The sequence below is a fragment of the Bombyx mori genome, chromosome W (genome assembly GCF_030269925.1).
Source record: "Bombyx mori chromosome W, ASM3026992v2".
Taxonomy (NCBI): Eukaryota; Metazoa; Arthropoda; class Insecta; order Lepidoptera; family Bombycidae; genus Bombyx; species Bombyx mori.
Genome location: NC_085135.1, coordinates 7,042,318 through 7,059,272, shown reverse-complemented (window position 1 = coordinate 7,059,272; position 16,955 = coordinate 7,042,318). Strand labels below are relative to the sequence as shown.

The following is a 16,955-nucleotide window of genomic DNA, read 5'->3' as shown; positions in this document are numbered from 1 at the left end:
AAATCAAACTTATAATAACTAAACAATATAAAAGAATGGGGTAGTGTGATCTGTACTCTATAAGAGGATCTGGTTCCGTAATTATTTTATCTATATCTGACAATACCTGAGCATTGGAGACAGTTGTAAGTTTATCTAAATTCAAATCATACAGTTTTAAAGGTTCTAATTTAGGTTCGGTTAGTTTAAATTTATATTTGTCACAACAAGAATTATCTATAAGATTAAAGTCGGAAATTACAGGAGTAGTTAATATACTATAACTAAACTTAGGGGTGAATTCCTTATTTCTACAATATGCTTTACAATCTGGTTTTAGGTTAAAAATACCGGTCCCTAACAATTTATATTCTGATACTTGAGAATCACACTCAAGGGTAAGTTTGGTAGGTACTGATTTAACAAATAACCACTTATTACCCACTAATTCTTGCCATGTGTCAATATGCCCATGAATTATTCTCGTGTCACACTGTTGAGGTAGCGTATTAACAATTTTACATAATAGTTCAGTTTCGCAAATGGGTGCATCTTGGACAGAATATGTGTCCACATTATTACATATATAGATTGAATTTGTAATTTCAGAACACGTACTTAAATCGGTTAGACATACATATGTCAACTTATCTCTACTTACAGCTATATGATTACAACGAGGAATGATCATAGCGTATGAATTTGGATGTTCCACATCGTGTGGTATAGGAACAGGTACAGACTTATAGACTAAGTATTCTGACTTATATACTAGGGGAATTTTAATAACAAAAACTATTTTATTATTAATAAAATAACATGAAAGTTGGCTCACATCGCTCAACGAGTGGATATTATCTAAACTTAAACTAATAGGCAATTCATTATCCTTATTTAAATCCTTAATGCTATGTGTTAATTCATCATAGAGTTGTTTTGGGGTTAGTATGGAGGGGTGTATAGAATGGCTTTTAGTAAACATAATCGCGTTAACAATGTCGTCTAACTTAAATGATAATGTTAGTAAACTAGAAGACAATTCGTTATAAATTTCATTCATTTTAGACTCTACATACAATTCCTTTGGTAAATTACTTATATTATTTAATACAGTTGAAAGGTTTTCGATTGCGTTACCCATTCGAGCTTCATTAATACTAATCAATTTTAGTGTATCGTTATAATTTCTCAAGGCTGTGTTTGTCATTAAAATATTATCCTTAATTAGGGATGACAATTTTTTATCGTTACTTTCTAAATGTTGGATTGCAGCATTATACCGAAACGAGTCGTTTTCATCCATGGTGCCAATCAAATGCTTAAACAATGTACCAAAGCCAGGAAACCATGCTGATCTCTTATTTCGCTCGGGTATCAGGTGTGATATTGAGTCATAATCCCTTAAGATACCCTCGAGACGGGAGGTTAAGGGTTGCAGAAAATTGTGACATTTGGAAACGTTCAGGTCATGTTGCTGACAAAGAGTTCTAGCACCACCTAAAGCAGTCCTTATGTTTTGTATATGGGGTTTGATATACCCAATATCTATGGGTACTAGGACGTGAAGGTAATTATTAGAGACTCGTAATATTCCCAAAGGGTCAAAATGAATTCCTGCACTTTCTTTAATAGGTTCTACGACATCAGTTGTTGCAACGGAGAAACTGGTCGCGATGATTCTGGAACGATAGTATATAATATCTTAAGAATTACGTTTTAAGCATGTTTAATCTCGTCATAATGGTATTTTACATGTCTTCTGTTCATCAGTATGGTAAGTGTGTTATTGCCATTGATTCGAATGACTTTATAGGGTCCCTTCCAGATGGGTGATAAAGCTTTGCGGAGCCGTAAATGATTTTTGACGTATACCATATCACCTGCTTTATACTTCATTATCTTTGTGTGTTTATCATAATATGTTTTAGATGTAGTTTTGGACTTCAGTATATTCTCTATAGCTTTTTCTCTAGAGAGGCGTAAGCGTTGTTGTAAGACTCTAACGTAACTGTTATATGTGGATTCCAAAGAAGAGTCGTAAATGGAAGATGGTATAATGGCTTTGTGACCGAAGACTAGTTCATATGGTGTGAAGTTGGTAGTAGAATGAACGGTAGTATTATAAGTAAGCATAGCCGTGTACACATAGCGAGGCCAATTGCCCTGATTTTCATCGACAAATGACTTTAAGTACTCTTTTAGAGTCGAGTGACTCCTTTCTAGTGCTCCTTGAGTTTGTGGATGGTAAGGGGTTGACCACAGCTGTTTAATCTTTAGGAAGCTGCAAGTTTGTTTAAACAGTTCAGCTGTAAAATTGGTACCCTGGTCGGTTAAAATAGTTTTAGGAATACCAAACTGACTGATGAAATGGATTAGACATTCAGATGTTTCTTCTGCTGTGGCCTGAGATATTGGATAAGCAGCTGAGTATTTTGTGAGGTCATCCTGTAGTGTTAGGATGAACTTCAATTTAATATTACCAGCTTCAGGAAGTGGGCCTACTATGTCTAAAGCGACACGCTCAAACGGCTGGGTAGACGTGGAAGTTATTTGCATTGGAGCGCGGTTCGTCTGACGCAGTGCTTTATTAGCTTGGCAGTATACGCAGCTACGGACATAATTCTCAACATCAGTTCGCATATTCCGCCAATAGTACCTTTCTTGAATTCTCTTTAACATCCTATTGGAACCCAAGTGGCCAGAAATAGGGATGTCATGATTTTCCCTTAGAATTTTGGTAATATCGCTCATAGAGGGGTACATTATGGTGTTCTTGTAAATGTGTACACTAATATTTGTATTATGAAACAGATATGATATGATATTATATATTTTAAAGAAGGCGTGACAGTCGAAAGGATTACTAAAATCAGTAATACTGAATTCGTTTATTTTTGATATTAAGAATTGTGACTTTAGGTTTTTAAGGCTTTTGAAAACGTCGTCATAAGTTGTATTGTCATAATGATAAACTTTGATAAATAGGAAGTAATATTTAACATCGTTCTTATCAATTGTTATGAATGAATATAAAGTTCTTTCTAATGCTAAGAATTCTTTAGAATCAGGGATGTTGCCAATTATTTCAGATATGTACCGATTTGACTCATCTAGGTCAATAGAGGTAGGTATTACGATGTGCTTCGAATTTGTTTTTAGAATGTTTTCGTTATGTTCTCTGATACTGGTGTCAAATGCCATTGTTTTATTATTTATAGATTTCAAGCATTTGGAGTAAGTATCGTCATCATTACAGGATTCGGAGGATGGTGGACTAGGAATATCAAAATCATCAGGGAGGTCTAAGTCTTCTGGTAAAATAAAGTCGTCTGGTAGTTGCAGGTCAGGTAGGTCATAGTTTCCAATATCAGGTTGTGATGAGCACTGAGGGGGAACTTCTTCTTCAGTTCTTGCGGGATCAGAAGTATTGCTTCTAAGAGCCGATTCTGGATGATCGTCAGGTAGCCCATTTTCTGAATGATTATCGTCTACTTGTCTTTGCAATGGATTTAATGGGTATCGAGAGAGCGCGTCTGCATTGGTGTTAGTTTTGCCTTTTCTGTACTGGATTTCGTAATTATATTCTTCCAGCTTCAAGCGCCAACGGACCAATCGTGATCCGGGATCTTTACAGTTGAAAAGCCAATTTAAAGGTTTGTGGTCGGTAATTATGGTGAACTGTCGTCCAAAAAGGTAGGGTCGGAATGTTTTAGTTCCGTAAACAATAGCTAGGCACTCCTTTTCGGTAACACTATAATTGCATTCGGCTTTATTGAGTGTTCTGGAGGCAAAGGCTATAGGTTGATCCTTACCAACTGCGCCTTGCGAGAGAATAGCTGAGATAGCGTAGTTCGACGCATCACACGTTAGAACAAATGGTTTTGTGAAGTCAGGGTATATGAGAACTGGTGCTGTTACTAATTTTTCTTTTAATAATTCGAATGACAGTTGTTGTGTGTTAGTCCAAATAAATGGGACATCTTTCTTTAAGAGGTTTGTCAATGATTTTGCATGCTTTGAAAACTCAGGTATGAACCTTCGGTAATATGACGCTAAGCCTAGGAATGATTTTATATCTTTTGCACACGTTGGCACAGGAAATTGCGTTACAGCTTTAATTTTCTCTGGGTTAGGTTTAACTCCTTCGCCACTGATAACATGACCCAAATATGCGACTTCCTTCCTTAAAAATTCACACTTATCGGGCTGGAGTTTTAAACGGAAATTTCGAAGTTTATTAAAAACTAGGTTTAACTTTTCAATGTGAGACGGAAGATCATATGAATAGATTACAATATCATCAAGATACACAAAACAGTGTATCCCTTGTAGTCCAGACAATACAGTATTCATAGTTCTTTGAAAAGTGGCGGGTGCATTCTTTAACCCAAAGGGCATCCTATTAAATTGAAAATGCCCTTGCGGTACGCTAAAGGCAGTTTTTGGTGCATCAATTGGAGACATCTGAATCTGATGAAAACCGGAAGCAAGGTCTAGAGTTGTAAAGTATTTGCTTTGGCCTAATTGGTCCAAAATTTCGTTAATTTGAGGAATAGGGTAATTTTCTCCAATAGTGATATCGTTTAACTTTCGGTAGTCGATTACGATTCTCCATCGTTTTTTCCCTGTGGAATCTTCTTTCTTGGGTACCACCCAAATAGGGGATGACCATGGGGATTTCGATGGTGTGATAATTTGTTGTTCCAGCATTTTATCTATCTGATTCTTAACTTCTTCTTTGTGTATTTCAGGAAAACGGTATGACTTGACATTTATTGGTTGGGAGGTATTTGTTTTTATTTCATGTTGTGTTACATCTGTATAGCTCAAATGGTCACCAGGTAGGTAGAAAATATCAGAATATTGCTGGCAAACTTCATTCAGGTGATACAGTTCTTCTGCGTTTAAGTGGGATGTCCGTAAGAGTTTGGATAGCTGTTGGGATCTTTGGAGGCTATTGGAAGGCGGGTAGTCTGGTATCCTTTCAATTTCGGTAAGGTTGATCGGTAATAGGGTAAGCATTAAGTTGGCCTTTAAATTAATTTTTTCATCTGACATATTTAGTATTGTTATGTTAATTCTGTTGTTGTTTTTTACTCGAGCAACACAGTTTGATACAAGAAGGGACTTAGATATATGTTGATCGAGTATAATCCCTTCTTGTAATTCGGGGTTTTTCACTGAACACTCTATCACCGTCTCTGTCCGAGGTTCGAGTGTATACGACGGTTCGTCGAAGGATAATTTTATGTTATGATTGTTTATTTCAAGGGAATTTAATTGGTAATTAATGCGGCACTTGTGTTGCATAAATAAGTCGTTACCTATGATGCCGTCGTAGGGTAAATCTATGTTGTCAAATATGTGGAAGGTGTGTGCTATTTCCAATTTCTCGTTAAACGTTAAAAGTACGTTTAAGCATCCTATACTCTTTAAGGTTTCTTTCTGGGTATCTATACCCTTGACTCTAATAGAACTATTTTGTAATTGTGTAAAGTCATTAATTTGTTTTTTACTTAGAACACATATTGACGCTCCAGAATCTACCAAGAAGGTAAGGGGTTTTCGGTTTACTGATGTATGTATTTTAACGTAAGGTAGGAATCGTTTTCGGGTGACAATTTCATATATACTTATTTCTTTTACGGGTTCGTTTTTTTGTTTACATCTAGGACCTTCTTTGTGGGGCTGATAACCCTGCGGCTTGGTTTTATTATTAAGAGGAAGACCGTGAGCTTGGGGCTGGTTACCCTGTCCATTGGTCATACTTTTAAGAAGAGGGAGACTGTGAGTTTGAGCATTTCCTGTTTGGGACTGGTTACCCTGGCGTGTAATGCTTTTTGAAATGGGATTGGCACAATTTCCAGTTCGGGGCTGGTTACCCTGTCGTACAACGTGCTCATTTAGAAGTACCTTGTTCTTATAACTGTTTAAAGAGTTGTAAAATATTTGGGTGTCGGTTTTATAGGACTTTTGACCCGGACGACACCTACGCAGGTCAGGGCTTAGTTTAAAGCGTTTGATTGGTCAACCTCATCACGTGATTCAACTATTTGAGGTTCACTTGAGTTACCATGGATATATACGTTGTCGGTAAAATTTATGCGATTTTGATTGGTTTGAGGCCATTCTTGATAATTCTGTGGTTGGTTTTGGAATCGTTTATTATTGTATTCTCTTCTACGACAATTCTCTAGGATATGGCCATCTTTTTTGCAATAACGACAGAAAAGTCTTCCACTAGTACCCGGAGTTAAGTTATTAGATTGTGCGGTATTAATTTTAGGCCGAAATTGGAACTGGGTTTGTTGAGGGTTACGACTCAAAATTGGCGGGTTTCTGAATGAAAATCCAGATGAAAACGAGGGAAACTTTTTAACAGTTGTTTGTAGAATTTTCTCTTCTGAGACAGCGAGGTTTATTGCTTCGTTCAATGTGTCAGGATCGCGGCAACGAACACCAATAGACAATTTAGGGTCTAACCCAGTGATAAATGTATATAAAGCGAGGTCTTGCATTGCAGCGACACGGCCTGCCAGTTCGCCTTTATTACGTGACGGTAAGGAGATATTTATTTCTGTTAAAAGTCTTGCTAAACATGACTCTACACGTAAGGCGTATTGGTTGACCGGTTCATTATGATTTTGTTTACAACTTTGTAGGTCAGAGAGTAATGCAGCGTAATGTTTTTTATCGCCAAACTGTGCACGTAAAAATTCCGATAATTGTTCCCACGATTCGAATTCGCGTATGGCACATACTGATTCTGCTTTACCCTCTAACTGACTTAAAATATACTTAAATAAAATAGGTTTTTGTTGTGGATTAGCTAGATTATAGGCGTTTTGACAATTTGTGAGAAATGCACTTAAATTTTCTCTGTTACCATCGAAGTTTTTAATAAACTTTAATAGAATGTTCAAATCGATTTTCTCTTCACTCTCTGATTTTTGACCTCTCTGCCTAGTCTCTTCCTTTGTAGTCATCGTAATAATTTATCTTGAATTTATTCGATACCAAATACAGGTGAGCGGATGCGCTGAGCGAGATAAGAGTTCTCGGAACTGGACAATTGTAGCGATAGCGTGAGGTGTTTGTGGATTAAAGTTTATTTAGTTGAAAGTTTATTTCACTTTTGGTTTTGTGATTTATTTGAATATACACCACCGATGGAATGTGCACATGAATTAACTTACATGTATAAGATGTTCACGAACATGTTATTTTCACTTTTCACAAATGAGAGATGCAGAACTCACAACGGCGAATACAGCCGAAATTAGTTTTTGAATTTACAACTTTTGTACACTGTTCACACACGAAGGCGTTTCCCGGATTTTCTTTACTTAAAATCCCTTAAGCTGCCACCAAATGTTAGTAGTGAGAAGGCCGAACTCTTTTTAAAAAAGGATTTATTCGACACTACACAATATTTTTAATGAATAATTAATTATAATAAAAGAATTTAGAAATAGTGAGGAAAATTGGTAAACGTCTCACTTCAATGAATATCTGACCCGAACTGAGCCTGGTATGTTCTCATGAAATCACTGTGAGAGAGCTTATGATGAGTAAGGTGTTTGGTAAGCATTAGTCTATACAGGTTAGGGATATAACAGCTCGTTCGCCGACGCCATGCGCAGGGCGGTCACGGCCGAAGACAGGATATACGCGACGTTCGATCACATGGACGTCATTGAGTCCGTCCAGCGCACGCTGGTTTAAATTACCGGTAATCGATGGCGTACAACGCGAGACTAATACCCCATTCTTTGAAGTTAGCATTCTACAATGCTAACGGACTCGCGCGTCAGCGCGACCAGGTTTATGAGTTTCTACGCGAAAATCTCATCGACATCCTTCTGGTGCAGGAGACCTTCCTAAAGCCCTCGCGTCGCGACTCCAAAGTCGCGAATTACGTCATGGTTAGGAATGACAGACTCTTCGCCCCCAAGGGCGGGACTGTCATTTACTATAGGAGGGCCCTGCACTGCGTCCCTCTCGATACTCCCTCGCTCTTACATATCGAGGCGTCAGTGTGCCGCATCGCGCTGACGGGACACCAGCCGATCGTCATCGCATCCGTCTATCTCCCCCCTGACAAACCCCTCCTGAGCAGTGACCTCGAGACACTGCTCGGTATGGGGGACGCGGTCATTCTGGCAGGCGATCTAAATTGCCACCACACTAGGTGGAACTGCCATCGTACGAATGTGAACGGTAGGCGTCTCGACGCGTTCATAGACGACCTCACATTCGAGATATTCAACCCCCCGACCCCCACGTGCTATCCGTACAACGCCGCGCGTTGTCCGAGCACAATAGATCTGGCACTGCTGAGGAACGTAACTCTGCGCTTGCGCTCCATCGAGGCAATGTCAGAATTCGACTCAGACCACCGACCTGTCGTCATGCAGCTCGGTCGCCCACTTAACCGCGAACCAGATACGAGGACCATGGTGGATTGGAAGAAGCTGAGCACGTGCTTAGCTGACACCGCTCCACCAATCCTCCCTTGCGGCCCGGATTCAACTCCATCCCCCGAGGACACCGTCGAATCCATAAACATCTTCACTGATCACGTCTCGACGGCGATCATAAGATCTTCGAAACAAGTCGATGTGGAGGACTGCTTCCACCGCATCAGACTTTCCCCCGATCTTAGGGACCTCGTAAGAATCAGAAACGCGGCAATCCGGGCCTACGATCGATATCCCACGGATTCAAACCGGACTCGGATGCGTCGCTTACAGCGGGAGGTCAAATCCCGCTTAAGCGACGCCCGAAACGAAAACTGGGATAGTTATTTAGAAGAACTCGCGCCCACTCACCAAGCATACTGGCGACTAGCTAGGACTCTCAAGTCCGAAACTAAAGCCACTATGCCGCCTCTCGTACGCCCCTCAGGCCAACCACCGGCTTACGATGACGATGACAAGGCAGAGTTGCTGGCCGATGCACTGCAAGAGCAGTGCACCACCAGCACTCAACACGCGGACCCCGAACACACCGAGTTAGTCGACAGGGAGGTCGAGCGCAGAGCTTCCCTGCCGCCCTCGGACGCGTTACGCCCCATTACCACTTCCGAGGTTAAGGAGGCGATCGATAGCCTACAACCACGGAAAGCTCCCGGCTCCGACGGCATCCGCAACCGCGCGCTAAAACTGTTACCAGCCCAACTAATAACGATGTTGGCCACCATCTTAAATGCTGCTATGACGAACTGCATCTTTCCCGCGGCGTGGAAAGAAGCGGACGTTATCGGCATACACAAGCCGGGCAAACCGAAGAACGAAACCGCGAGTTACCGCCCCATCAGTCTCCTCCCGGCGATAGGCAAACTATACGAACGGCTCCTTCGTAAACGCCTCTGGGACTTCGTATCCGCGAACAAAATTCTTATAGACGAGCAGTTTGGATTCCGCGCCAGACACTCGTGCGTCCATCAAGTGCACCGCCTCACGGAGCACATCTTACTAGGGCTGAATAGGCGGAAACCCATCCCGACAGGAGCCCTCTTCTTCGATATAGCGAAGGCGTTCCACAAAGTCTGGCACAACGGTTTGATATACAAACTGTATAACATGGGGGTGCCAGACAGACTCGTGCTCATCATACGAGACTACTTGTCGAACCGTTCGTTCCGATATCGAGTCGAGGGAACGCGTTCCCGGCCCCGACACGTCACAGCCGGAGTCCCGCAAGGCTCCGCCCTCTCCCCGTTACTATTTAGTTTGTATATCACTGATATACCCCGGTCTCCGGAGACTCATCTGGCGCTCTTCGCCGATGACACCGCCATCTACTACTCGTGTAGGAAGAAGGCGTTGCTTCATCGACGACTACAGACCGCAGCTACCACCATGGGACAGTGGTTCCGGAAGTGGCGCATCGACATCAACCCCACGAAAAGCACAGCGGTGCTCTTCAAAAGGGGTCGCCCTCCGAACACCACGCTGAGCATCCCCCTCCCGACTAGGCGCGTCAACACCTCCGCCCCCGCCATTCGCCCAATCACGATGTTCGACCAGCCCATACCGTGGGCCCCGAAGGTCAAATATTTAGGCGTCACCCTCGACAGTAGGATGACATTCCGCCCGCACATCAAGACGGTACGCGACCGTGCCGCCTTTATACTAGGACGTCTCTACCCGATGATATGTAGGCGAAGTAAAATGTCCCTTAGAAATAAGGTGACACTCTACAAAACTTGCATACGCCCCGTCATGACCTATGCAAGTGTAGTGTTCGCTCACGCGGCCCGCACTCACTTAAAGTCATTCCAAATTATTCAATCCCGTTTTTGCAGGATAGCCGTCGGAGCCCCGTAGTTCGTCAGGAACGTCGACCTCCATGACGACCTGGACTTAGAGTCCACCAGTAAGTATATGCAGTCGGCGTCGATGCGCCACTTCGATAAAGCGGCACGACTCGAGAACCCTCTCATCGTGGCCGCCGGTAACTACATTCCCGATCCTGCGGACAGAATGGAAAGCAGTTGACGTCGCCCAAAACACGTCATCTCGGATCCTCCCGATCCACTAACGGTGCTTCTAGGTACTTCAAGCACCGGTCGCCGTTCTCGTCGAACCCGTCGCTTGCGACGAAGGGCTCGACGAGTAAATTAAATCTCAGACACAGCCCACTGAGTTTCTCGCCGGATCTTCTCAGTGGGTCGCGTTTCCGATCCGGTGGTAGATTCTGCGAAGCACGGCTCTTGCTAGGGTTCGTGTTAGCAACGTCATCAGGTTTGAGCCCCGTGAGCTCACCTACAAAAGTTAGGGTTACGCTGATATAGCCTCTCAAGGCTCTCAGCTTAGGTAGGAATAAAAAGATTAAAATTATTTTTTAAATAAATAAAGCTAACTTAGACCTTTAATATGTCAATATTTTTAGGATGACTTCAAGGTCGAAAAAGATATTAGATATGATCAATTGTAGTACAACGCCACTCGATGAGCTTCATTCCGATGAAAACCAGGCTCCGAATGAGTGTTTGCTTCAAGCTGGTCATGTGGATTGTACTAAATCTCCAGTCCATGTGAATTTATCTAACCTTAATAAGGTACCAATGACTGCACTTGAAAATGTTTCAGCCCAAAATTGTGCTGTAGATGTAGTGGTAAATATTAAGACTATTTTCTACAATCATGCCATCACGTCCATGCCAGGTCCCTCTTTATAGAGACAACAGATTTCACTTTTCCAGTTTTTCCCTTTCACGACTAGCCTTCACGTAACAAAACGACTAGCCTAAAGCTTCGTGACCGTAGCGATTTTCATAAATGAAAATATAATATTTTATTAAATACAATTATTAGAATAATTTAAGCTATTGTTGTAGATGTTATCTGATATCATCAACAAACCCGAAAACCAGCGTTATTGTGATGTCAACACCTATTTTGAGCTAGATGAACTGGCACATAAAAAATACGTCAATAGAAAAAGAGACTATGTCAATTACAATGTGTCTCCCTTAAATTCTGATGAACCAGACGCAGATTTAAGTGATCCGACGTATGACCTTCAAAACGAGATGAAGAAAGTTAAGCACGTTCCTGCCTTATTACGACGAATATCTTCTTCCAGCAGCTCATCGTCATCTAGCAGCTCCTCTTCATCGAGCTCAAGCAACTCCTCGTCGTCAAATTCCAGAAGTTCTGATTCGCTAATTGCTCACTTACAAAATACTACGTTGCCCCAAATTTCTACCTTGTCCGAAAATATTATCTTGCCCGAAAATTCTAATTTGCCTGAAAATTCGAGGTATCTTAATGCAGTAGAGGATGAAACAGAGATAAAAAAAGAGGTAGGAAACGCACTAGTGATCCAAATAAATGGAAACAAAATATTAAAAAGTTTTTGAAAAATAGAGGACAATCTTTCGTGTCTTCTAAAAGAGGACAAGTACCTGCCCGCGAACTTAAGCCACCTTGCAATGTAAAGTGTAGGCTTAAATGTTCAGAAAAATTTACATCTATTGAAAGACAAGCTATTTTTGACTCTTTTTGGGAAATGGGTGACATTGATCAGCAACGATCATTTATATATTATAGTATGTCTGACGTCAATCCTAGGTATAAATACACTAACGCTGAACGTCCGAGACAGCCCAATAAGGCTTTTCACTTTACTTTGAAAGGAAAGTTGTTGGAGAATTGTAAACATAATTTATATTATCTGTAATGTCAAAAATGGTTCACATTTTTGTTCACGTGTGACGCCACCGTCCTTCCTTTTCCTAGCGTGTTTCATCTTGTTACTGTTTGCATTAAACCGTTACATTTTTTATTCCGGAGTATTTCAACAGGTTATGGGCCGCCCCATTAACTCAAAATAGAACTGAAATTAATTTTAGTGCAAATAAATAGCAAATTAAACCAATTAGTTGTAATTGCGGCGATAAAACTCATCCGATCCAGACATAATGGCTACGTCTAACCTTCAAATTGAGAAATTAGCCGGCCGGGAAAACTATTCGACATGGAGATTTGCTATCAAATCATATTTAGAACACGAAGAATTGTGGCAATGTGTTGATCCAGGCACTGATGTCGATGTTAAGAAAGATATTAAAGCTAAGTCAAAGATCATTTTGTTGGTGGAACCGATTAATTACATCCATATCGAAAATGCAAAAACATCAAAGGAAGTATGGATAAACCTTCAAAATGCTTTTGAGGACTCCGGGCTGTCAAGAAAAGTTGGTCTATTAAAAGATTTAATAAATACTTCACTCGACAATTGCTCCAGTATCGAAGATTACGTGAATAAAATTATGAGTACCGCACATAAATTAAGAAATATTGGTTTCGACGTTGGTGACGAATGGCTTGGAACACTCATGCTGGCGGGTTTACCGGATAATTTCAAACCTATGATCATGGGTCTGGAAAGTTCCGGCATTATCATTTCATCAGATTTTATAAAAACAAAACTTTTGCAGGAAGTGAAAGTTTCAGAGTTTACTGCATTCTTTACGAAGCACAGAAATACCTCTAACAATAATTCAAAGCCAAAAGGAAAAGGCCCCCGATGTTATAACTGTAACAAATATGGACATTTTAAAAATCAGTGTACAGTGAAGAAATCTAATAATCATAACGGTTTTTCAGCAGTTTTTTCAGCGTACACCACCCTACATCAGGACGAGTGGTTTATAGATTCAGGTGCTACCATGCACATGACAAGATGCTCTGAATGGATGTATGATTTACAACCACCTCCGATTACAAAAATAATGGTGGCAAACAGTGATTCCGTCTCCGTGCAAAGTATGGGTAATGTAAACATTCAAACCAATCTATGCAAGGAAAACTGCCCTATCCAGATTAGAAATGTTTTATTTATTCCTGAGCTAAGTACAAACCTGTTATCGGTCAGTCAGTTGACAAAAAATGGCTGTAAAGTAGAATTCACTGATATGGGGTGTAACATATACAATACCAACAAGGTCCTCATAGCAACTGCCCAACTAACTAATAACATGTACAAACTCAATACTATTAAAGGCAGTGCTTATGCTGTTTCATGTAAAAGTAGGACAGATATTGTTACATGGCATAAGAGAATGGCACACTTGAATATAGCTGATGTGAAGAGGTTGGAGGTATGTGTAGATGGTATTACTATAACAAATAAAGAAATTGATGCAGTTTGTAAATCATGTTGTGAAGGAAAACAAACACGACTACTGTTTCCTCAATCTGGTTCGAGAGCAAGTACTTTACTAGAAATAATACATACTGATTTATGTGGTCCGATGGAGACACCATCAGTTGGTGGTGCAAGGTACTTTGTAACCTTTATAGATGATTATTCTCGCAAAGTATATGTGTACTTTCTAAAGAACAAAATGGATATTAAATCTGTGTTTGCACGATTTAAAAGTGAGGTGGAAAATGAGTTGGAAATGAAAATCAAAATGTTAAGAAGTGACAATGGAAAAGAATATTGTAATAAAGATTTCTCTGATTTTCTAGCAGCTTCCGGCATCAAGCACCAGACCAGCGCTCCCTACACGCCTGAACAAAATGGACTTTCTGAAAAAATGAACCGTAGTCTGGTGGAGCGAGCAAAATGCATGCTGTTTGAGGCAAAACTGCAGAAAATATATTGGGCCGAAGCAGTAGCTACTGCTGCTTATATCATTAATAGATCTCCATCACGAGTTCTGGCTGAGGTAACACCTTATGAAAAATGGACTAGTAAGAAACCAAACATTTCACACTTAAGGATTTTTGGCTCTAAGGCCATGGTACATGTTCCGAAGCAAAATCGTTTGAAATGGGATCGTAAATCACAAGAATTGGTTTTCGTAGGTTACTGTGAGAACACAAAGGGGTACAGATTAATTGATCCTAATAGTAAGAAGGCAGTGATTAGCAGGGATGTGATATTTATCGAAAGTTCCATAGATAATGTCACTCGGAAACCTAGCCTAAAGCCTCAGCTTATTACTTTACCTCTCAGTTCAAGTTTAAGTCGCGCACAAAAAAGCAATGAAATATCTTTGATGCCGGTTGATGATAGCTCTCAAACAGACACTGAAAATGTCACATCAACACCTTCAAGTACTGATACTTCTTTTGACAGCTGTGTGGTGAACAGAAATGATGATGAAACTTATTATCCCAGCTCAAGTGACAGTGATAACAGTTTCGGGAGGAATATCACTCTGAGATCACATCAAAAATGTAATGAGAAAAATAATAATTTAATGTGTGTTCAGATTATAGATCCACTGACTGTCAAGGAAGCCTTGTCGGGCCCTGATGCCCAACATTGGAAACGAGCAATGGATGAGGAGTATCAGTCCTTATTGGAAAATAATACGTGGGAAATGACTTCTCTACCAGCTAACAAGCGCCCTATACCATGTAAGTGGGGGTTCAAGAGAAAGACCAATGAAAATAGAGAAATAATAAAATACAAGGCACGTCTTGTAATTAAAGGATGTTCACAAAAACCTGGAATAGACTACACTGAAGTATTTTCACCGGTAGTAAGACATGCTTCATTGAGGTATTTGTTTGCCCTGGCAGTGAAATATGATTTAAATATATGTCAGATGGATGCTGTGTCAGCTTTTCTTCAAGGTGATATTGAAGAGGAAATTTACATGATGCAGCCACCTATGTATGAAAATGGTGATAAAGTATGTCGACTGAGAAAATCACTGTATGGATTAAAGCAAGCCAGCAAGCAATGGAACAAGAAACTAGATTTTACATTGAAGCAAATGGGTTTGTTACAGTCTATATTGGATCCTTGTATTTATTACAAAATTGTCAACAATGAAAATATGGTTTTCCTAGCGGTCTATGTCGATGACCTGATCTTGTTTTCAAATAATCAAGACTCAAAGCAAGAAATCCAAGAAGAATTATATAAAAAGTTTAAAATAAAGGATTTGGGTGATATAAATTGTTGTATTGGAATACATGTAGAGAGAGACAGGCCAAGAGGCATTATTTATTTGGATCAAAGAAAGTACATTGAAGAAGTGTTAAATAAATATGGAATGTCAGATTGTAAAACTGTTAATACTCCTATAAATATGAACACAAACGTACAAAGTAAATCTGAGGAGAATAAAATCTTAAATGATATACCTTATCAAGAGATTATTGGTTGCTTATTATATGTTTCACATATCACCAGACCAGACATATGCTATGTCATAAATATGTTGAGTAAATATAACAACAACCCTGACATGCGACATTGGACTGCCCTCAAGCGCGTCATGCGCTACTTAAAAGGTACTCTAGATTATAAATTGAGTTATAAGAAAAATCTAGAGGAGACAATGACTCATGGTTACTGTGATGCAGACTGGGCAAGCGCTGAAGATGACCGGCGCTCCTGCACAGGTTACACATTCTTGTTCCAGGGAGGAACAATTAGCTGGAACTCCAGGCGACAACCTACTGTAGCACTTTCCACGACTGAGGCCGAGTACATGTCATTGTCGGCATGTGTACAAGAAGCTATGTGGCTGAAGCAGTTTCAAGAAAGTTTTTGGCCTCAGTTGAAGAATGAGGCCTTGGTGATCTATAGCGATAATCAAAGCTCCATAAATCTCTCAGGTTCTGATGGATACCATCCTAGGACCAAACATATTGATGTGAGGCATCACTATGTCCGCAAAAAGGTTCTGGAGGGGGCCATTGAGGTACGTTACATGCAGACCGACAAGATGATTGCAGATGCTCTCACTAAAGCAACATCCCACACGAAACTGGCCTTCTGCTCATCTAGGATGGGATTATGTTTAAGGGAGGATGTTGGAGAATTGTAAACATAATTTATATTATCTGTAATGTCAAAAATGGTTCACATTTTTGCTCACGTGTGACGCCACCGTCCTTCCTTTTCCTAGCGTGTTTCATCTTGTTACTGTTTGCATTAAACCGTTACATTTTTTATTCCGGAGTATTATTTCAACAAAAGTCAGTCCGTGTCTGTAAACAATTTTTTATCGGAACTCTCAATATTTCGGATCGTACTATTCGCACAGTTAAAGAAAAAACTGATAAGCTTGGCGTTCTGCAAAAAGATCGCAGAGGAAGACATGATAACCATGCCACTAATGATGAAAGTCTTATTTCGGATATAAAATCTTTCATTGATGCCATACCGAGAATAGAGTCACATTACACAAGGCAGACGTCCGGCTGCGAATATATAGATGGAGGAAAAACCACCACTGATCTTTTCAAAGATTTTACAGAAGCCCAAAAAAAAACGCAATAAGCCATTTGGTAAATATTGCACGTTTTATAAAGTATTCACAAAGCAGTACAATATATCATTTTTTTGCCCTCGAAAAGACCAGTGTGATCTATGTTTGCAGTATATAAATTCTAGCGTTGCAGAAAAAAACCAGATTCGTGAAAAATATGAGCTTCATCTAGAAGAAAAAAACCTTACTCGTCTAGAGAAATACAATGATAGATGCAAAATAAACG

General features: G+C 40.2%; 1 protein-coding gene across 1 annotated transcript; it reads right to left on the bottom strand.

The window, feature by feature from the left end:
* Positions 1-1,695: 1,695 nt before the first annotated feature.
* LOC134201724 (uncharacterized) lies at positions 1,696-4,689 on the bottom strand. Its single transcript, XM_062676971.1, has one exon. The coding sequence runs from the start codon at positions 4,687-4,689 to the stop codon at positions 1,696-1,698; it is 2,994 nt and encodes a 997-aa protein (XP_062532955.1).
* Positions 4,690-16,955: the final 12,266 nt, after the last annotated feature.

Coding starts and splice junctions, on each gene's coding strand:
- LOC134201724 (XM_062676971.1), bottom strand. CDS start 4,689: ATGCTGGAACAACAAATTATCACACCATCGAAATCCCCATGGTCATCC.